The sequence below is a fragment of the Ruditapes philippinarum genome, unplaced genomic scaffold (genome assembly GCF_026571515.1).
Source record: "Ruditapes philippinarum isolate M1 unplaced genomic scaffold, ASM2657151v2 ctg9584_1_1_1_1, whole genome shotgun sequence".
In the NCBI taxonomy this organism is placed as follows: Eukaryota; Metazoa; Mollusca; class Bivalvia; order Venerida; family Veneridae; genus Ruditapes; species Ruditapes philippinarum.
Genome location: NW_026859390.1, coordinates 32,844 through 57,172, shown reverse-complemented (window position 1 = coordinate 57,172; position 24,329 = coordinate 32,844). Strand labels below are relative to the sequence as shown.

Genomic DNA, 24,329 nt, shown 5'->3' with positions numbered 1-24,329 from the left:
AATTATCAATTTCACTGCTGATGTATCTTTTATTTGTTGTTTGTTATATAAATACCGTTTAAAATATGTCAGTATGGTTACATCATAAACATGAGTGGGCAGTCTTTTTTATAAGTAAGGGTAGTTTTCAAAAATGTTTTTTATTGTCAATTATTTGGTAATCAAACCTTATTAAAGGCAATCCCTTGACAGCAAAAAATAATTATTATCTGGTACTTGCAAATATTTACAATTTTACCCTCTCCTTATGACAAACATCATTTCAATGTTGAAATTACAAATGCTTTATTCGATGTGACAAATTTGAAGCAACCTGTGTTTTTTTTTTTTTTTTAAAAATTATGTAAAAAAAAACTTAACCGCCCTGTACCATAGCACCGTCTGGATCATTTGATTTTGAGTTTGTCTTCTAAATTTATATTATTTCATTTGTTAAATGTAATTGACTATAGTCATAAAAAGGACTTATGCATTTATAGATTCTTTTTAAAGTATCTGTTTTTTATTCTTGAAAATATTATGTACATGTATTTTCTAAAACTAAAGTATCAAATCCCGATACACAATAAACATACATTATTGTCTTTTTTGTGTTCGTCAATTTTGTTTTGATCATATTATTCAAATGAATAGAAATACGGGTTGGACATCCCTAACTTAGGGAAGATAAGTTTTGGGAATATACAGTAATATTCACAAGAATTTAAATCGGGCATACATATAAATGTAATGTACCTAATTTTGTGTCTGCAAAAGGTAATTGGTACTCAGAGGGGCATCTGATGTTTTCTTCCCCACCGTAAAAAGGCTGGGGAAGTCGCCATATGACTGGTGGCTACGTTAAAACAATAAAAATTCTTTACCTTACTTTTTTTTATTCTTGGCCAATTAAATTCGTGGCAATATTTATATACAAACAGGTACCTTTCATTTAAATGTATATATATAACGCATCTCAAGTAAGGATGCCCAACTTATTGCTATTATTTGAAATAATATGATCAAAAAAAAATTAAAGGAACGCAAAAGTAAAGACAAAAATTTATGTGTTATAGCGTTTTAAATTTTGATACTAGTTTTAGAAAGTTTGTTAAATAATACCTGCACATAAATGTTATTAAAATTATGGTTACTTGATACACAAACAGGTACCTGAGTAGAACCACCGAATGTCCAAACAACATTTAAGAATATTTATCAAAAAATTAAGCAACTCCGTTTTTTTTTTTCAAGCTCTGTTTACGTTTGAAATACATATTGACTATATTTTACGGTTGTGTTTCCATTATTATCTGTTACAGTACAACAAATATTGTCAATAACATTCAATTATTTTGTTTTACAATTTTAGTCAAAAAACATGCCATTATTTTCTGTTTTAACAATTATTGTCAAAAACATAAGACTATTTTTTCCTGTTTTCAATAATTGTCAATACCTCTGATTTACATTTTCTTTGGCCCCTTTCTTTTACATACGATTATTTCCAAGTTATTAATATTGTCAATACATAACATGATTTTTTCCTTTAACTATTATAATGTAGCGTTATTTTTTTATAGTTTTATAATTATGTCAATACAAACCATTATTTTTGTTTCACAATTTTAATCAATACTACATTTATTTTTCCTGTTTCTTTTTCAAATTATTGTCAATAAAATAGAATACTTTTTGTTTCTCAAAATTATTGTCAAATCATAATATTTATCTTTTGCTTTACAGTTATTGTCATAACATGCCCATTATTCTTAATTTAACAATTGTTGTCATATTTAACCGCATTATTTCTGTTTTACAATAAATATTAATCACACCAGGTTTGCCTGTTTTTAAATTATTGTCAATACGAATCATTATTTTCCTGTTTTACAGTATTTGTCAATACATCCCATTTTATTCTACTTTACAATTATTGGCAATACATAACATAACATAACATAACATATAGCAGATATAGTGGTGGTATAAGTGTGTATTTTAAACAATTTCTAGGAAATAATATAAAAATAGTGGAAAAAAATCAAAATGGACTTATATGGGTAGAACTTGGTAAGAATCTTTTTTGCATTCGGAATGAAAAGTGTTTTATATTTGAATACGTATTATCCATAATTTTGTATTGTTGACAATTATGAATTTTTGACGTTTTTTGAAGGGCAATAGAAAACTGGGTTATGAGAAGTATAAATTAACAGGGGTAAAATGTTAGTTAAGGTGATTTTTAATGTCGTACCTCTGATTTTTCGGAAATAATTAGATTATGACATGTATATGTGAACGATATATTATCGAATCACCCATCCGTATTCCGTACGCGACAACTCACGCGCATACAGGTAATTGATAAAAGGGGAGGCGCTTGATTGAGTATGCCAATCAACGTCTTCGTCATTGGTAACCGGTAGAACTACACGATGACCTTGGTACAGGTGAATTTACATACCATTACAATTGAATGGATCGAGTGTAGTGGCTCTACTTGCTTTTAAATATTCAATATTTTGATTGTGTCACAGATTTTTCAGTTTTAGCAACCGAATGAATTTCTGATCACAGTCGGGTATTCGCTTAATATTCTAAGTAACAGTCTTGCCCAACCATTAAACGATGAATCTAAAAACAGAAATAATAATTAAAATGGGATGACGATAAATAATAGAATTTTAAACTAATTTATTATTGCAAGACGAAGAAAATATATTCTCAAAGACTTACAGATAGAGTTAAAATAACGAGGATATAAATGAAGTGACGGATTTATTTGTTTTAATAGTTTAAAAATCTTCGGCGCAAATGATATTTGGTAAGAGGGCGGCCCATTTTTAAGTCAAAAACTCGCGAATGCAGTCTAGAAAATAAACGTGTTTGATAAACAATTTTGCTAATATACAGATTGAGTTTAAGAGAAATAGGAACTTATTTTAAAAGATAAACAATGATAACCTAGACAACAATATTTACGTAAAAATATGTATAAATCAACGATAAGAAAAAGTACAAAATATATACATTGGGGCGAAGTAAAACGCTTACGAAATTAAGTAAGTGCACCGCGCAAATTCATGGAAAGGGTTAAGAACAATACGGCAAAACTGTTCATGCTATGATAAAATTTTCTGATTATTTAGTCATTTTAAGAATTTATATAGAGTGGAACGAATGACAGAGATCAAGTTTACGAATCCACATGTTATAAAAGATGAGATTTAGATAGCGCTAATCATTCGGAATAAAAGAGGGCAGTTTTTTCCCAAATAATAATAAAAGCGCGGGGGCGGAATTCTGTTATTGCGGAGATTATAAACATTCTTTTTGATATTATTTCACTTTTTCATTAGGCAATTATAATAGATTTTCGAAATGGGGGAATATACAATAATTGGGGAGCAGTATTATTGTACCAATTTTTAAGGGGGAAATGATTGAGGATCCATAAGAATTAAGGGCGCATAACCCGTCATTAATATAATTGCAAAAATTTATTCTCAATTTTACTTAATCGTCTAACGAAGTGGTCCGTTAAACATAGTAAATTATTGACAATCAAGTAATGGTTTTTCCAGAAGGGAAAATCCAAACGGATTGCCATATTTCTTTTACACTCTATAATCGTTAAGTCATTATCAGAAAGAAAAAATTATATTGCTGTTTCCCTCGATTTCGAAAATGTTTTGACAATTGGATCGAACATTTATTTTTCAAGAAATTATTGTCAGAAAATGTAAGTTCAAAATTTGTAACGGCTATAAGATGTATGTACGCATCCGTTAAAGCTGCTATTAGATATAACAATACAGTCTCGTCTTTTTTCGATTCAAATATTGGCGCAAAACAAGGGGACCCAGTTCCACATTATTATTTTTTATACTTCGTGAATGATATAGTAGAAATATAATTCCAATATAGAAGACCTTTTTAAAAATCGACGACGCTAAAATATCTCTGCTGCTCTTCGCGGATGACGCCGTTTTATTTGCACATACGCCTATGGCACTCCAATCTATGCTAAATGATTTACAAGTATATTGTCAAACTTGGGGACTTAAAGTTAATACTAATAAAACAAAAATTATGATTTTTTGAAAAAGGCAGACATACAAGTTACAATTTCGTATATAATGAATAGTTCTGGAAAACGTAAATTTTTTTAAATATCTTGGATTAATTATTTAAAAATGGACATTGGAATAGAACTCAAAGAAATTAGCACAAATGCTTCGTTTTCATTGCATAATTTATTTACAGTGTTTTAATCATTAGAATTATCTATTGGAGACAAATTTAAACTTTTTGATAGTATGGTAGCTCAGTTTTTTAAACTATGGTTGCTGAAGTTTTATGGATATCAAGAAGGAAAAAAAATATAGAAACGATCCATTGTAAATTTCTCAGAAAAGTCTTATGTGTTAAGAAAGCAACAAACTTGGATGGTCTTTATGGCGAAACCGGTAGACATCCAATGCGAATACATCGTAAATTTATATAATGTTAAAATATTGGACAAAATTAATTAGTTTACAAAATGACCTGTCTGCTTAAAACGTATGTATAATGTCTTAAATTTGATGCAGAAAACGGTCTTTCTTATGGTGGTAAACAACTGGGCATGCCAAATTAAAACAGATTTTAAATGATATAGGAATGTCGAACATATGGATTAATCAAGAACATATAACAATCAATTTTCAACAAGTTAAAAATAGAAGTATTGGACATTTAAAGCAAGAATGGTATAGTAATATAAGAAATTCTAGTAGACTATCGTCATACAGCATCTATAAACGCTCACTCGAAACTGAAAGACTATTTAATAAAGTTAACATAAAACAATTTCGAATATCACTTACAAAAATTAGATTGTCATCCCATAACCTAGCAATTAGAAACGGGTCGATACGAAAACGTAGCGCGAGAAAACAGACTATGTACGATTGCAATTTAAACGTGATAGAAAATGAATTCCATTTTTTGCTAGTTTGCCCCAAATACTATAGTTTACGTCGCAAATATTTGAAAACCATACTATTGTCGTTGCCATGCAATTCATAAATTTGAAAAAACTAATGTCTACAACAAATACTCAAATGTTGAATAACCTGTCAAATTTTTTGTATTTTTCATTTAAAGAAAGAACTGACAACATTTAGTATATTTTTGTCTTTGTCATATATATTATTTTGTATTTTTCACATGAAAAAAAAGGACAACAGTTATTACTTTACTTGTCAAATTTTTCGTATTTCTCATTTAAAGAAAGAGTTGAACAAACAATTAGTAGGTTAAATTTATTCAGTTGTCAATTTTTTTTGTATTTTTCATCTTAAGAAAAAACTGAAACAGTTAGTATCTTGTCAAATTTTGTATTTTTCCATTTTAAGAAAGAAATGACAACAGTTAGCATCTTAAATTTATTCAAGTTTTGTAGCACCAAATACAACATTTCAACTTTGTCAAGGTCTTTATATTATCAATGATGTTCTTCTATTGTAAGATAACAGGAACTTAAATTTATTCAAATTTTGTAGCAACAAGAACTTTCTCTGTAAAACATTATGGTATTTATATTGTATATCATGTTCTTACATTACATGATTGTTTACTTATTGGCTATAAATGTATATTGTCGTTTTATGCCAAATAAAGAATATGTTATGTTATGTTATGTTATGTTTTTTTAGTTTATCCGCAACGGAATGAGATAGATGGTGTTAAAACGATTGTAAGCAGAAAATGATGTTCTTTTACGAACAATTATGCACTTTATATTGAGAAAAAACAAGTCACCGATCGGAAAAATACCCTTTTTCTTCAGCAAGAGATCTCTCACTTTATTTCCTAGATTTTGAGATTAGTGGATGAAATTCACATTTTAGCAGGCGACAATTTTCCCAGCATGCAAAGGATAGAATGCAAATCTCATAGGCTATTAGCATAAAATTGTGGTAAAAATATTAATATTCTATGAATGCAATTATTCCAAAAGCGGTGGTATTTTGAAAAGCATGATTATTTCGGGGAAATTAATTTGAATCTTGATATTTCCGAACAATAAAATATTTAAGGAGTTTACAAAATACTGTTATTATTTTGTTCCCAAGACATCATAATCCTATGATGGTTTATTAAATGTTTTAGAGATCATTCATATTGCTGTGTTTAAAGCCGGATGTCTCTAGATAAAAAACAATAATGTCAACCTTAAGAAAAATGTGCTAATTAAGATTTTAAGAAAAGTGAAATATTTTACAATTGAACTAATAATTAACATGCAATGAATGACTGATTTTGCAGTATTTATCACCATATTGATATACTGCGTGACCAACGCAGTAAATTTTTTTCTAATGCAAATTTTGACTTTTATTTGGTTATTTACATAAATTATTTCCTTTGCTCTCTGAAAATATTTTACCTTTAAATACATGTTCAAAGTTTTAGTGAAAATTAGCATGATCTGGAAAATGTGGTTGTCAGCGCGAAAAGCCAGCCTGAAATAAGCAACAGTTTGACAGTTTTTGGAGAAAAACAATTGGGACGGGGTTGGCAGGATGGCACAAAAAGATTACCGTATAAGTATTGCAGAAAAACAGTTTTTATATGCCCGAAGAAATTTAGAGGTGTATTATGGTATGGCGTTGTCTGTTTGTTCGCCTGTCCGTAGACGAGAGTTTCCACATCATTACTTTTGAATGAGTACAATGATTGTGTTTAAATTTAACATGTTAGTAAATTGTATCAAAACACAGTTCATATTCGATATTTAGCTGCAATAAACTTATTAATTTTTTAGAATTATTCCTCGATTTAACTGAATTTTCTGTGAAATTATTGGTTTCCGCGGCATAACTTTTGAAGGCTATAAATGATTGTGTTTATATATGGCAGTTTAGTATGTCATATCAAAACAATGGACAAGTCCGATTTTTTGCGGTAATCAACCAACTATTATTGAGTTTTGCCCCCTTTTAACTGTAGTTTTCTATGGAGCTATCAGTTTCAGCAGGATAACTAATGAAGAATTTCAGTGATTGAGTTTATATTTGGCATTGTTGTACGTTATATTAAAACACTGTTCAATTCCATTTTTGCTGTTTTTAGATAAATTATTATTGATAGAATTATGTCCCCTTTTAACCATCGATTTTGTTTTAAATTATTGGTGTCCGCAGGATATGTTTTGAAGAATTTTTATATCTGCAATCCATAAAGCTTTGTACAAAGCTCCTACAGGGCATGTGTAACGTTTATTATTGTGACATATGACGAGAAACACACACACACATATATAATTATATACATGTTACATTAAGGTAATTAAAGACAAGTTATAAAACAATAGCTGTATACAATATAGAAGTTTGTAACTGAAGATTCAAAAACAATCTATCTCTTGTACTTGTCCGGCAGTCCATTTGGGCGATATTCATTCGGATCTCCTCCGTTGCGGCCATGCTTATTAGCTTCTTGGTCAGCGGCTCTGTCTGCGGCACTGTCACCCTTGAGCCAGCCATAAGCTTCACGTAGATCACTGAAATAAATATCAATATTTAAACTGAAAAATAACTTAATAACAATTGTGAATGTATTATGAATACTTAACAAAGCACTTTTGTTCTTAAAATTTGAACAACAAACTGTCAGGAACACACATAGCGTCATACACCGCATATAATGTACAATTTTTTTTTTTGAAAAAAGTAGCTTGGTTTACGCAATCATATACCAGTATCGGAAAGAATCATGTAATAAGAAGAATAGAGAAACAGCCAAACGATTTATTACAAATAGCAATTCGTTAACATGTTTGCAAATTCAAATATTTGATTAGATAATATCGATGCCTTGCTGAAACAAATAAACCGGTACCTGATGACCTTTGCTGCATGTCTCCCACCAGTTCCATGTTGTGCGGCGTCATAATTGCCCCTGGCGTGGAAGTACTTGTCAGAGTCTTTCCAGTTGGCCTCTATCATGTCTCTGCAACAATATATGTCATATTTACTTACAACTCGACATATGTGATATTGTGATATTGATACCCATTGTTTCATCTGTTTGTTATCGTCTTCATATTGTGGTATTGTTATTTATTTTTAATTCATATAATCTATTCGAAGTTGGCCATGGACAGCTTGAGAACGTTGAGCGAGTTTCATAAGACTATATATACTGTTTCAACCGAGTTTTCAAATGCGTTGAAGGCATTTGATTGTTAATCTATCTTAAAATGATAAACAGTTATAAAATGTATGTATATGAAAAGAAATACACAGAGAGCAAAATTACGTATAGGCTTTATGCATCTCCTTCGCTCCCTCTATAAAATCTCGTAACCAATTTCTACCACTGCCACTGCTGCTTATGCCATTGGTGCTTATGCCATTATTCCCTATTCCATTCGTGCTAATGCCAATTGTGGTGCTAATGCCATTGGTGCTAATACCACTACTGATGCTAATGTCATTGGTGCTAATGTCACTGATACTAATGCCACTACTTGTGCTTATGCTACTGGTGCTTATGCTACTGCTACTTTTAACACCTCTGTCATTGCTGCTACTGTTGATGACAGAACTACGGCTGCTACTACTACTGCTGCTGCTACTACTGCTAATGTCACTTATTCTAAGGTCTTTGCTGCTAATACTGCCACTGCTGCTTCTGTCACTGCTCCCACTTGTGCTGTTTTCATTGATACCGCCGCTGCTCTCACTATTTCCATTTTTGTTCAATTCTTTGCCCCCTCTAAGACCACTGTTGTTACTGCCACTGCTCTCCCCACTACTTCGTCTTACCCGAAATGCATTGAGCTGATCAATAATCATCATGAATGTCACGTAAAGCAACAACATTTTGATATTTGTAACCCTCATTTTGACGAATGTTGTTCAAAAAGTGTCCTTTTTGCACTGGTAACAAAATAAAATATTATTAATTAGGTTTGCACATATTTTTTTTATATTTTAAATGGGAGTAGAATGTCACTTTTAAAACATATTTTCTTCAAGTTGGACATATTAAACTGTGTTTAAGAGCAGGTTCGTGTGTTTATATTTTAATACATTTATAATAATAAACAGTTATAAGAGACAGTTCAGCCAGATAGAAAGAGTGTACCTATGTTGTGAGAGGCGTGGCTATGCATATTGCAGAGAACAAGTATTTGTTAAATTTTATTCAAAAATTCGGCCGAATAACTTCAATTGTTTTGTGTCTTTTTAAGTCAACTTTAAGTTCTTTCTCAGTCAGTTTTTCGTTATTTCTCAGTGAAAACAGATTGTTTTTATCGAAGAAATTCCAAAGAGATGGTGGAAATGGCCTCAAGTAAAAGTATCTACCACTCAACCTAAGGATCTTGGATCCGACCAATACTCAGGCTCTCATACTGCCTTGTATCAAAATATTGGCAGAAACGAATATTTTTATATTATTATTTTTAGGGTTGCCATAATTACAACCATGCTACCGTGATTTTATATTGTACGAATCTAAGCCTACTTTAACATATAAATAAGTAAAACATGAATGAGTGCTCCGATTTTTTACCATAGTTATTTATTTTTTTTAATTTTACTTAACTATTATATTGTATATATCGAAGGGTTTCTAATTACATTTCAAGATACTTACTACCGATAACGTCTCCATTGAAATTGCAATTTATTGAAAAATCAGACAACCCTGGGATCGTGAGTATATTTGGATCTTTTTGTTTATCTGATTTTTCGCCAATCTTAACACATTTTTGGTCATATCTCGTCGAAAAGTCCACCTATCCGGCTTTCCAGCATAATTAAACCAGTAATTTCCGTTCACTCCGAAAGTGACTAAATTACTAATCCCATATGATTTTTGAATCAGCAGTAAAAGATAAAGACGATCAGACTCAATGTAAGAACAATTGTCACAAAAATAATTTGAGCCGTGTCATGACAAAACCAACATAATGGGTTTGCGACCAGCATGGATCCAGACCAGCCTGCGCATCCGCTCAGTCTGATCAGGATCCATGCTGTTCGCTTACAAACCGTATAACAAGTAGAGAAACTGATAGCGAACAGCATGGATCCTGATCAGACTGCGCGGATGCGCAGGCTGGTCTGGATCCATGCTGGCCGCAAACCCATTATGTTGGTTTTGTCATGACACGGCTCATTTCATCTCGCCCGAGAACGGAACCCGCGTCCTCTGAATTACTACTGATGCTCTCCCTATCGAGCAAAGAAGGCGAACTTTTTATGTGTCGTTAAAACAAGTTAAAAACTTTCTAAAACATTTCAATTCCTTTTTATTTTCATACATTTTTAAGTAAAATAAAGAGAAAATGATATGAATAAAGCATGCAATCTACTTAGTTTGTTTAATTGTATTGTGTTCAAGTCTATTTAAATTATTAAGTGAATCTATAGATATAAAAAATAAAATCACATAAATTATATATAAATTATTGTTTTAATACAAATTGCACACTGTTGACGTTATTTTGGTTTTGGTTATGAGTGTATGCTAACGTGTATTTTAAAATTAGGCCATGTTGTCAGACATATTTTTCAATCAAAATATTACCGAAATAAATTGTTTTCCGGAAGATGTCAAATTAAAACATTTGTTAGTTATTATAAAAAGATTACCCGCTCCGTTTTTATTCAGATCAAAGGTGATTGAAAACCTTTTCAATCCCTAATTTAATATCCCCGACGATTATAGATAAAAGGCAGGGGTTTCATGAAAAAATTTTAAACAACAGTGACTGCTCTGTTAAACATATTTTTTCCTTCCAAAAAAAAAACAAACCCTTTTTCAATGGAAAAGTAAAATGAAAAAATGTTTTTATCCCTTTTGTAAAAAACCCTTTTTGGAGTCCCTTTTCCCGTTTATTAATTTTAAAATGGCAGCTTTATTAGAAAAAATAAAATAACATTTTTCGACTTTCACAAAAAAGTTCTATTGTTTTTAAATTCGACGAAAAATATGGGAGAAGTTTTTTCATTTTCAGATAGTCTTAATGTATTTTTTTTAATGACTTTTGGGGTATGGTCTCAGAACCCCTTGCGCTTATTTCTTTTTAGTTTGATTTATATTTTATTGGTTCGTTTTTTTACCCCCGTTGCTTTTTCGGGCTTTTTTTTGCAACCCTTCACTTTGAGCTATTTTACAAATTTCCTTTGTTAAGGATATGATGTAACTGTTTCTCCTATTTGTTTATTGGGAAAAAGGGTTAGACACGGACAGGGTGATCACAAAAACTCTATTGTATTCTGTGTTGGTGAATTAAAAATAAACAAAAAACACCCACTTATAAACCCAAAAAAAAACCTTCTTAAAAAGTTGAAGTCTTATGCAATATCGAGAATTTTTTCCCCTATTTTATGCCTTAAGCGTAAAAAAAGAACATGTTCCCGGGCGATTCGGTGAAATATATTTTATATCTTATCTTCCCCCGTTTCTTTTATTCATGTTTTCTTGGCTTAAAGAAAACCCGTTAGCAATCATAGTGCAAAATTGTGTAAACCCTGCGATTTAGTTTGCTTTAGGGTTTGGGAAAATGACTGAAAAAAACGGAAGGTTATTATTGTCTTGGTGTTCATTAAATTAATTTTATCCACAGAATAATATTTATTTTTTATTATTAATTGGTTCATATTGGTTGTAGGCCAAATGGTGTTGTGTATGAGATAAGATCGATCTAGACTGTGTTTACCGGTTTTAACACCTGTTAAGAGTTGTACAACCTTTATGGTCCTACGCATCAAAACTCTAATCCAAAGTGATAGATAACATTTTATTATCGTGCATATCTTTTTTAATATATTCATTTTTTCAACAATCAAAACTTTTTCGTCTGTAGTTTAAGTTCAAAGAGGATCCATTAATCCAAAAATTAACATTTTACCATGCTTATCTTTATTGGTTACTTCATCAAATGGGCATCTCACATTTGGGAAAGTTTATGACTGCTTTCCGTGACTTTGTGTTCTCATGTAGACAGCAACTACCCTTTCTGACTGCTCTACGTGACTGTGTGTTGTTTCTCATGTAGACAGCAAATATCTTTTTGACTGCTCTCCGTGATTACATAGCACGCCGTCTGCTACTGCTAGTTGACTGTCCGCTGAGCATTCACAAAGTTTGAACTTCAACGTTAAAAAAATTCAGGAGGGAAAAATTACAAATACGTTTTAAAGTTTCTAAAGTTTATTAAACAGCTTAAATAAGCAAATATATAAATTAACTGTAGATCAAAGTTATTATGTCACAAAAATCGTTCATAAAAATACTGTTTTAAGTTACAATCTCAAGTTCCCTCAAAAAAGTTTCTTATCAAAATAAAACTTGTACTTCACAAAAATAAATGTCCAATTCTTTCATAAAATCGTAAAATCCCAAAATAAACTAATAAAAACGTTGTGCACCAGAATAATTTCGGATGAATGCCAAAGTATTGAGAATTTTAAGGAAACCCCCAAAACGGTGCACAAAGTGAAATTTTGGTGTTGAAGCTCCCTACTGAAGGAAAGCTGGCTATTTATATGCCACAGTCCCCACACATTCCGCAACTTTGTGGAAAGAACGCTCCACAGATATTTTGTGGCTCCACAGTTTTTTTTTCCGTGGGAAGACGTCCAACAGATTTCCTTGTGGAAGGAACGCTCCACAACTTTTACTGTGGGCTCCACAATATTTTTTGTGGGATATCTTTCTAGGGCATTACATTATGACCAACAGTTTGTTGGTGCGCTGTAAACCCAAATAATAAAGTAAAATTATCTCTTCAAGTCCTGTCCCTAAGTTTGAGACAGACAGTCGCTGAAATGTAATGGAAACAATGCATATGAAATGATTAATATATTTATTAATAAGAAAGCTCTTCATTGTTAAAAAAAATTTGATACATGAATTATCTATAATAATACGAAATGAGAAATTATTCAGTCTTCAGTTGTAAATCTCAACTATATTACTGTTCGACTGTGTGTTCATAGATAAAATAATTTTAAGTGAGTACATTTTAACTGTCTCAGTGTATCAATCTTTAATGATATAAATCTTTTGTTTTTATTGTGTTTATAGGAATGATGTGAACTTTGTGCATTCGTCACCAGCGACAATCAGTTTGTTGTGCAGTTGGTGCAGCTACATGGGTGGATGATGCTTGCACATGGATTGTAGAGATTCACTCAATCTTCGGCAAAACAGTTAAAAGCAAATCGGCTCCCCCCCTCATGAATATTGCACACCAGCTTGAGGATATGAATTCTCTTCTGGAGATGACACGGGTTTTCGCTTTCAAGAACCTCTACTGGCTGACGAAGAAAGAAATTCCACACACTACCAACTACCTCTCATTGAATGATCTAGGTAAGACAAAATGGTTGAATAGGTTAAAAACAACGTTTTACAAAATTTCTAACAATGTTATTTCTCATGTTATTTCAGAAACTAGCTGACCACTTCAACCTGCCAGTGGAGACAACTGTGTGCAGCAGGCAGCAGTGATGCACTACATGGCAAAGACCAGAATGTAGATAAGGTCATGGCGTGGATTATCATGTAATTTACATGTAGAAACTATGTTGAAAAAAAAATCATAACCTGAAAATATGTTCTATGAGGGGCTTTAGCTCCATGAAGAGAATAAAGTTGGAGAATTGTGCATCACTGAAATCCACTGTCCTCAATGCATTGATGATAGTGAGTATAGAGGGCCCTCCTCTAGAGTCAGTGGGTTTCAGTGAGATAGTAGATGATTGGTACAAGGAAAAACCTAGTAGGACTGGACATTTTTTGGTGAAAACTGCATAATCTTAAAGAATTTTTCTATAGAGAAAGTCCCTGCTAGCAGCATGAAATACCCAAATACACCCAAATATACCCAAATATTGCCCAAATGAAAATATCATGGTTTTAAACAAATATTGTATTGACAGCTATTTTGAAATATAATATGTCCCTCGCTCAGTTGACCCTAGCATCTGCTTTTGAATTTTATTCTTTTCAAAGTTGTATAACTTTTAAGCTGATTTTTTTTTGTGTAGTATCATTGTAACATGTAACATGCACTGGGCACATGCAAACCTGCATGTTTTGAGGAGAACTTGGTCTTATACAGCATGAGCAGGTGTGGGTCAATTTTAGTTTGCACCAACAAATTTGCCAATCAAAGTTTATGCCAATGGCTCCAAAGTTGGACCCTGAATTGTCGTAAGGGGTCAACTCAGACCTGTACCAACTTGCTCAACTCTTTAATAATATATGTCAAATTTTAGAGGAGAGAAAATAAATGCTTATAACATTAACGTAAGAACAGAAAAATGCTGATAATGAATGTACAATACATATTTGACCATTTCATGTACATGTAGCTGAAACTGTAAACTTGATTATGTTTAAACATTAATATCTATTTGACTGAACTTGATAAAGAAACAATTACTGTATTCAATTTTATAGATGAACAATCTTTAACTTAATAAAATTATGTAGGTAATGAGCAATCTCATGTAATTTCAGAAATTTGCCGAGCACTTCAACCTGCCAATGGAGACAACTGTGTGAAACAGGCAGTAGATACGTGGTGCACTCCATGGCACAGGCCAGAATGAAGATATAGTCATGCTGTGGTAAAATGATATAATATGACGCTATTTAGCACTTATAAAAGTATATATTGCATTCTATAAAATAAAAAGCAAGTCAGCAAGCCAAATTATAAAATAAACATACTCCGGCGAAGTTTAAGACTTATATTCGTAAATAAATAGTACGGAAAACGTTTGGGAATCTTCGTTTACAGGGTCGTCAAAAGTTAAAGGCTGCCATTCATAAAACACTTCAGTACTTGACTTTGACACAAAATGCTCTAAATCTATCTCTATATTTTCATCTTCTACATAGTACATTTTACATTTTGCACTTGGCATATTTGTTCTCATTATGTTTTGTCTGCCAAAATACCACCCTCAGTTATAACTTTACCTCCTGTTACATGTACCTTGCTTACAGTGTTCCTTTCTATTTTGCAGCAGCAGAATTTTCAAGAATCTTAACAACTGTTTACGATAGAAATATTCAGCTTATGTACACTCAGTGCAACAGCTAGGTTGATCTTGTGTGGTAATAAATGTATGCTAATAAGTGTTGATGATTTAATTTCCTCATCAGAAATGAAGTAACAGATAAAGGGGCAATGTTAGAATCACGATAGTGGATATTTACATTCTATATTTAATCAATTCGGAATCTTTCTTTGATTATTCACTTGAATTATAACTTAAAGCCATGACAGGGACTTAAGAGGAAACATAATTTTTTGCTAAGTATGAACATAAAACTAGAAACACTTTTGTTTGAAAAAACACCAATATCTGATGCAATTGAAAAAACATCAGTCGAATATGTCCATTGTTATCATAAAAACTTGCTTATGCATCACATTGTGTAACAATATGTACTGATATGCTGTCAAGGAAAGTTGATTAGATGGTTTGACGAACGATATATGATCGAAAATGTGTTACAATCGGCGTAAAAATAGAAAAACAAACAAACAAACAAACTTTTAAGAGATTTTGATACAGGGTAACATTATTTTACCATAGAAGTACAAACTGTTGAGAGAGGAGAGTTTCTGTGTTCCTTTTTATTCTCGTTTAAACACTAGATCAATAAGAATAAGTTATCTAAATCCATACTTTGCCCCATGCTTACAATACACCAATCAAGGTCTATAACTGATCGTCCTAATCCCCAATGCAATTACATGTATGCAGTTTCTTGATGTGGAACTAGTATGATTATTATCATACTATTATTGCTGAGCTATCTTTTCATATTTTGAACGGGTTCAATCCTATATGAAATATTGCACTACTATGAAGTAGAATTGACAGAAAGTAATGTGACTGTGCGTGGAGAATAAAATATTGAGCGGCATATCGGAACTGACAATGCCAAGAACGGCAAAAAAACGTAATCCAATATAAACAAAATGTCGAAGTTTTTCTCAGCTTCTAACTGAAATAAAAAAGCAGGGTGGTTTTTTTGTTGTTGTTGTTTTTTTTTTGTTTTTTTTTTTCAAAATTTTTCACTTGGAATGGATGCTATTTTTCACGAAATTGACTTTCCACAAATTAAAACAGGGAAATACTGAAGAACTACCTAGTCACATAGTAAGCTAAAATAAAAGTGATATAACACACGTACAGGGTTAATACAATTCAGTTATTGTGTATCATATGTGCATGGCTTATTACTTTTTGGACCTGCATTAATAAATAATAATAAATAACAACTGTTCTGATTTAAAAAGCCCGCAAAACAATTAAACTTTTTTTGCATTTTGGGGTGTTCTTATGGGATAACGTTTTGCTCAATTTTACCATTAAGATACTTCTTGTTTCCTACGAAATTTAAGCTGTTCTTGATCATAATGGCGAGCGCGTCGGAAACTTCAATGTCAATAAATAAATAAAACAGTAGGGAAAGAAAGAGACATTGTCTGCTTCTTTTATGGAGAGATTTCACAAAACGGTAAACATGTGAAGAAATTTGAGATGGAATAAATAAAGTAAAACATGCATACACTGAGTACGTTTTTATTTCATTCTGCTGGACATAAAATTATTATAAAACAAGGAGTAGGAAATAAAGCCACTTCGTTTGTATGTTTATGGGTTTAAGTTTTTATTATCGGTAATTTTTAGAAATACTTCAAAAATAGATTTGTATTACAAAGGTATATAAAGATATCACAAATCTAAAGGTAATCTAAACAAGTTATAAAAAAGTTGTATACAGTGCAAAAGTTTCTCCATGTAACTCAAAAGTCAAAACATTTTTATCTCCTGTACTTGTCCGGTAGTCCCTTTGGGCGATATTTATTCGGATCTCCTCCGTTGCGGCCATGCTCATTAGCTTCTTGGTCAGCGGCTCTGTCTGCGGCACTGTCACCCTTGAGCCAGCCATAACCTTCACGTAGATCACTGAATTAAATATCAATATTTAATAGAAACAATAACTTATTTACAATTGTGAATATATTATGAATATACTTGAAAAGCACTTACAGAATCATGTCCAACTTTTATTTTTAAAATTTGAACTACAACCTGTCACATAAAACAATAAAAATAGAAAAAGATAGCTTGATTTACGCAATCATATACCAGTATAGGAAAGAATCATGTCCTCAGAAGAAAAAGAAACAGCTTACGATTCACTACAAACAGCAATTCGTAAGCATGTTTGCAAATTCAGAATTTGATTAAATAATATCAATGCCTTGCTGAAATAAACAAAAACCGGTACCTGATGACCTTTGCTGCATGTTTCCCGCCAGTTCCATGTTGTGCGGCGTCATAATTTCCCCTTGCGTGGAAGTATTTGTCAGAGTTTTTCCAGTTTGCTTCTTTCATGTCTCTGCAACAATATGTGTCATATTTACATGTGATTGTGTGATATTGATACATATTGTTTCATCCGTTAGTTATCGTCGTCCTCCATATGTTCATATATTTCTAACAATTTATGGTGTTGTTTTAAAGAAATAAATCAATCATTTGACATTCATTTCATTATTACAATTCTATAACATCATTGTAATTTTATTAATTACAGTCCAATATAAATGATCAAGCTTGCTCCATATGCTATTTTTTTAAATAAGTAGAAATCATGTATACAAAGGGAACACATAAAATAAAATAATTGCTTGTAAGCTTTATGCATATCTCCAGCTCCATTTTTAAATCCAGAGACATAATCATTTGATTTTTGCCACAAACTTCCACCACTGCCACTGCCCCCACTACCGCTACTACTCCTGCCACTGTTTCCGCCGCTGCCACTGCTTCCTCTACTGCTACTAGTGCTGCCACTCCTTCGACTCCACCAAGCTTCTGACTGATGTACAACCGCCAGGAAAGTCACGAAAAGCAACAAAACTGTTGTGATGCTTGTAAACCCCATTCTGATGGATATAATATCGCCAAGTAGACGACATAGAAAGGAATAGTATACGTGTGAAGGTTTAGCTTTTTATATAGGAAAGTGACTCATGCCGGGTACTAGGGTAATCCCCGAAAGCAAAAACCAGCATTTACGATTGGCTAAGGATCCAATAGTAAATAGAATATCTTTTATCGTTTTTTTTCCTTGAAAACATTTTTGTACATGCACAGACGGATTTAAGAGAAGGCGGTTAATACATCGAAGATCGCATGATTGCCACCTTGATTTACGGCTTACATTAAATCAAAAGTCTGATCTAGCTATCAATGCTATGAAGAAGTCATATTTTTTTGCACGCATATACCGTTTTAAAATATCATGATATTTGCACTAGTGTACCTTACTTGTTTAAACTGCTGATATATTCAAGTGGGCCGAAAGTATATAGGTACGATTCTTTTTTTAATCGATGTGAAAAGGTACGATAAGGAGTAATGAAAATTAGCATGTAAACACGCGTCAGAGTGAGTATATTTTGTAAAATTTACTTTTGAAATAGATAAATTTGTGTGCATCATGTGGGGCCGTGACCTGAGCATGATATCTCTAAATCATTGGCGTTTAGGTTCTAAAGAGAAAAGATAAATGAAGGTAAATATGCTGTATCAGTTTTTGTGTTGGTAAAAAAGTCATATGATCAGAGTCCGTGTCGTGAATGTTAGTTGCTTTTTCTATCTGCAATTTATTTAAAAAACTCATTATTAGGTAGCCTAGCAAATACCTTTAAGCAAAAATATTTAATTAACGTCTTGTTGTCCAAATATTTATGGGTGCGATCGGTTTTAGTACGATAAGATAACTGTACGCTACAAAAGGTTCGATAATTTTGACAGTGCTAAAAGGTACTTTAAACTATATATCATTAATACACTTCTTAAATTGACAAAGGATCTTGCCGAAATGTTTTCGGTGTTCTTATTTTTTCTTCTATTTTTCTTGTGGCTGAAATCATTAAACTTGCGTATACTTGTAATACTAATATAAAGAACTACCTTCCCTTTTATCTTAGAATCTTGGCATACGTTTTTAATTCACCCCCCTGTATATTTTTTTCTCCTTTAAATTTTGTAACGGAAGTAAATTACTCTTCAAATTCTATGCAGTTTAACAGACATTTCATTTTATTCCCATTGTTTATGTAAGACACTTGAACAATTTCTTACTTTTTAATAGGTAAACGGTTAATCATAACAAAATGTTTATCCTTCTAAACTAAAATAGTTTACTTTAATAATATATTTCAGAAACCATTAACCTTATTTCTAAAAACATTAAAAACATTTGCCTGTGATTTAAAGTACCGACAAAGAGCCATCGTGCAATGAACATAATGTTCAAAAATATCTATTAGATACAAATACTAATGTTTTTCACACACCCGTGTCTGTAAAACGGTATGGCACGGCCGTGCATATATTTTGAAGTAACGTCATTAGCGTTAAACACACATAGTATGAAGACGCGCTAAAATGATGTAAGCGTTATAAATACTATAAGCGCGTCAATGAAAAATGACTCTTTTTTTATTTTAAACGGTCTTTACTTTGGGTATGTGATAAATAGAATATTAAATTCGTTTAAGTTCATTCCTGAATTTAAGAAACTCGTTGAATAGAATAATATTTCAGTTTTTAATTTTTCAGAGGCTCGCAAAATAGGATTTATTTCATTTCCTGCAATAAATTCAGAAGTGAACTTGCACTCATTCAATATCCTCTATTTATTTTATCTAAAGAAAATATGTACTTTCTTTAAAATGATTTATTTGTTAATCACATTGTTGCCAGTAGGATACGTTTTCTAGTGTGATTGAGCACGTGTGAAACCTTAATGGTACTCCACTGAGGTCATAAAGCCTAAAAACATAAAATTTGAATTTCTTTCATAGATCAGCTAGGACACTTACAACAGGAAGATATGCAAAATTTAAAGAAATATACTCAGAGAAATACATTAAAGTGTTATATATTTTAATGTAGTTGTCCCCTACTTATTTAAATATTTATAATAAAAAGCAAAGGAAGATAGATAGATAGATAGATAGATAGATGGGTTAGTAAGTTCTCTCTTCGCCTCGGTACGTGCACGTCGTTGAGACTGGGCATCGGCAGAGGATTTAAAGAACGTTGGGCGGCGAAAATACAACCTTTGGACCAGCTGTCGATCTTTTGACTAAAGCTAAGGGTAATGGCCCTACAGAGGAGACAAGGGTGACGAATGGTGTGTTAGCACGTAGAACGAAAGGCAGACCCATTGTTTGGAATTAATAGACCTTGACAGGGCTAACTCACCGCACCATAACTGTTTCGGGTTATTATGCGTTTCACACTATACAGTGACCTACTTTCGGTTCAAAAATCAGATCTTTGGCTAATATTCTGTGGAAATTGCACTGAGGTAATCAACCTTTTAAGAACATGACTAGTGACATGTCCGGGGTTCGAATTCGATAGCGAAAGTCACTTTTGTGCCTAAACGAGCGGGTTGATTTCCCCATCAAATAAAAACTAACTGCATTGCATTGAGTTAGTTAGTAAGTATGGCTCACGAGAGTTGGCAGGGGCGACCAGAAAATCAGGCTTTTTACTTAACACCAACATACCTTATCAGTGCTACCACCTTCATTATTGTCACATGTTACTTCACTCTCTAGATCTAATTGGCTGATGCACAGTCACCGACTTTTCGGCTCTCTAGGCTCATATTAATGCTATTTGTGCGGAGGTAAAGAATCACCACTTTGTGCTGCCAAATTGAATCTTAATGGGCATGACTAGAATAATGTTTTTAAAAAATGGTTATTTTAAGTAAGTCTGAATCTGTCCGCGTTTTAGAGTGAATGACGAAGTAAGTACATACAAACGCATATACAAATGTATCTGGCACTAAAGATACTTTATTATTTCTGTGAAACCTCAGGGGAAACGTAAGTAGAACAGGAAATTTAATGATGAAAAATATAAGTAATAAAATAAGGAATAAATTTAAAAATATAAGTATCGGATTGTTTGCTCGAATTTAATTAATTTGATGATAGTTTTGTGAAAAATGGTTGATTCCTCAAATATATTTTTTTAATAATTAAAGGAATTATTTGAAATTGTTGTTTTGCTTTGGTACATGTAAATCTAATAAAAGAAAGTTAAGAAACCCCGAGGAAAGTTTATAAATGAATATTTGAAATCATAAAAAGGTAAGTATCCCGAGAAAAAATTCATATATTTCATTTGAGTGTTTTATGACATTTTATAGATCATGATATATCAATAAACGTTCTGTACAAGCTACACAAATGTGTTTTCACACAGGTACATCAGTATATTTTGTTTAACTAAATACGAAAACGTTTCACCAGGTGAAAAAGGAAGTGCATATGTAAAAAAACTATATTTGTACTCCTCATGCTACGAGAGGCGTGGTTTCACTAAAAATACCTTTCAGGAAGTCGTTTGCAAATACATTTTTATTGTTTCAAAAATCATTTTTTTAAACAATTAGAGGTACAAATTTAAAAAAAAAATTAAAAGATTTGTCATTTGACCCAGTTTTTTTCCTCTTTTGTAGAAGTACAATGTATCAATGTGCATGTTTGTTATACTCTTAAAATATCAAACAAGACGTATCTTTTAAAAAAAGATAAAACTGGTTAACTTGCTTATGTTATTTCTAAGTTGTCGATACATATAGAAATGTTAACAATGCTTGCATAAAAATGGCATAAAAAATTAAACATTTTGTAAATATACAAAATTCAATTATAATCATATTGATAATGATGTTTCTACAAAGTAAGTCAACTTCTATTTCACAGTATTACTGTATTACAGTGTCCCTATTACTTGTTTTTACGTTTGACTTTATAAATTTTATACTCATATGCAATATCGACAGTATCATTTAAAGAATCACATATGAAATATTGCAAATATTGAAAAAAAAGATAATGGATAGTATAAAATGAACAAAATACTTATAAACGTTTAATCTTTAATTCATGTAAACAGCTATTTTGAAAAAGAAAAATATTAAGCACTGTAAACACTGTGTTAACCGGCCTTGGTTTCACAAACAGAAACAATAATTGTGATAACTAGAGATAGACATAAAAGCGGTTAAAAACCCCATCCAACACATTATTTATGTGAAAATTTAGGGGTAAACTCCACATAGCATTAGAACAATATTTGAAATCAATCTAGAAAAATGTGTAAACATCACTCAGTTTATGTTCCGGTACGTTAAAAATATTCAAGAAGGTTTTCAAACTTATTTCTTTTATGGCTCGGGAAAAGTTCGAGTGGGAGCATTCAGAGAAAAACACATATCCCGCTTTCAGGTCTAATCCAGGCAATAAATCTATAAACTTCTTTTTACAATTATCTCAAGTACTATAGCCATTCTTCAGTGCGCTACATGATTTTTTGATACTCTTACTATTTCTTATAATAAAATTGTTTTTAACCTTCGATTCGACGGGGAGCATTCCGGAAGTCATTTTTTAACATCTGAGCAAGTAAATAATAAATTATTTGAATAAAAAAAAAAAAAGAAAATTTTAAAATATGTTTCAAAAAAAATGAAATTTAAAGAAATTTTTCTAGGGTTTTTTCATTGCCCAAAATTGAATTTCATCAGTATAAAATATAAATGACTTGATTATGTTTTGTTAAAGTGAAAGTAATAATTCCGTTAATTAATGTGCTTATATATCACGTATACATATTTTATTATATATAAGTGCACGCCCGGATATGAAAATCTGGAAACCAAGTGATCTCTAAAAAGCAATAATCACAACAAAATTACATGAAAATTGCAGACGCGGTTTGACTGAGTCTGTATATGAGGGATAATGAAAAAGTGCAACATCCCTCACGCCCCCTAGCACCGGCTTGAGTGGTACTCAATTCTCAACACTTAATAGTGCTGGCATCTATGATCCCGAAGGACTAGAAAAATATAATAACACTGAAGTGAAGAACGGGGCAACTTTGAAAACTTTTAATTTTGTTTTGAATGACTTGTACGTCGCACACAATAGTACAGGTCATATGGAGACATACCAACTTTACTGGTGGAGAAAGACCTTAGATGCCCTTCCGTCCGACGTTCCGTAAGCTAGCTGGATAGCTCCCTCACATGAATGAATTCAAAGTCTTTATCGCGACTCGAACCCACGGCAGTGAGACACAAGTAGTTTGAAGTCAACAACCTTAATCAATCGGCCACGAACGACCAATAGAAATGAAAATCAGCGTAGCGTCAGTTGAGTATTGACTCCGGTAAATTCGTATAAGTTCAGAGTTATTCTACGCAAACTAGACAATTTAAATGATATGCATTGTTCTTTGTTTGTACGTTTGTTTCTTTCTTTCATTGTTTTTTTCTGACTTTTAAAATTTTTTTTCCTCAAAAACGGTAAATAAAAGCCGAAGGGGGTTTTCCCATCGATTTAAAAGGGAAATAAATCATTTGTTTTGGGAAAATTTTTTGCCCTTTCAAAATTTTATTTAAAAAATGATTTTGAAGTTGCCTCATAAAATAGTTATAAAAATGTATTGGGGACCTTACTTCTTAATTTTTATTTAATTTTTAGCATTTATAATTGTGACTGAAATTTATTTTTCTTTCATCAGTCTTTTGGGAAACTATAGCCATTCATTTAATTGATGAGAATGGTAAAGGTGTTTAAAAACGAATTTTTTTAAAAATATGCAAATTGCGTTTATTAAAACCAGCTTCGCTCGGGCTGTTCTTTAATTACTAAATGAATAAGGTACCGGAAAAATGTGTGTTTGATGAATATCTCTTGGGATAGGTATAATTTTTATTTATATTCATCAATATGTTTGAGTGTAGCCATCAATTCGAAAAATTATTCAAACAATAAGTCATTAATGATATATACTTACTTTTGATCATGCAATGGATTCCTAAATAGGAGGAAAATATGTTAAATGTTGCTGAGAAGTGTTTTGCTTTAGAAATATTTAATTTATTATGAATCTTAGTTTGGGAAGATCGTATTCTATTACATGCATTAATTATAAAGAGGTCATTGCTTGCTCTATAGAAGGCCACTATGTAAGTTAAAAGCCAGTAAATTATACAAAAAAGAAAAATCCATTTTTTTAAAAAGTTTTAAAATAAAAAAAATTTTTCTTTAAAAAACTTATTTGCGTTACGTTGTTTCCGCTTTTTGTGTTTCCGTATGGGAAAAAAAAAAAACGGTGCGTGTTTGAAAGGCTCATACATCAAGAGTGTTACCAGATCAAAACAAACTAAATCCCACTGCAAAACATCTGAATGTTTCATCT

The 24,329-nt window shown here is 31.8% G+C and overlaps 2 protein-coding genes across 2 annotated transcripts; both read right to left on the bottom strand.

The window, feature by feature from the left end:
• Positions 1-7,099: 7,099 nt before the first annotated feature.
• LOC132756333 (uncharacterized) lies at positions 7,100-8,892 on the bottom strand. The gene is made up of 3 exons (XM_060747380.1): positions 8,290-8,892; positions 7,870-7,980; positions 7,100-7,531 (listed from the first exon to the last, which is right to left on the bottom strand). Exons 1-3 carry the CDS (start codon positions 8,874-8,876, stop codon positions 7,387-7,389), a joined length of 843 nt encoding a protein of 280 aa, XP_060603363.1. The 5' UTR covers positions 8,877-8,892; the 3' UTR covers positions 7,100-7,386.
• A 7,690-nt stretch (positions 8,893-16,582) lies between these two features.
• LOC132756332 (serum amyloid A-5 protein-like) lies at positions 16,583-18,029 on the bottom strand. Its single transcript, XM_060747379.1, has 3 exons — positions 17,714-18,029; positions 17,311-17,421; positions 16,583-16,985 (listed from the first exon to the last, which is right to left on the bottom strand). Exons 1-3 carry the CDS (start codon positions 17,968-17,970, stop codon positions 16,841-16,843), a joined length of 513 nt encoding a protein of 170 aa, XP_060603362.1. The 5' UTR covers positions 17,971-18,029; the 3' UTR covers positions 16,583-16,840.
• Between the last annotated feature and the right edge of the window lie 6,300 nt (positions 18,030-24,329).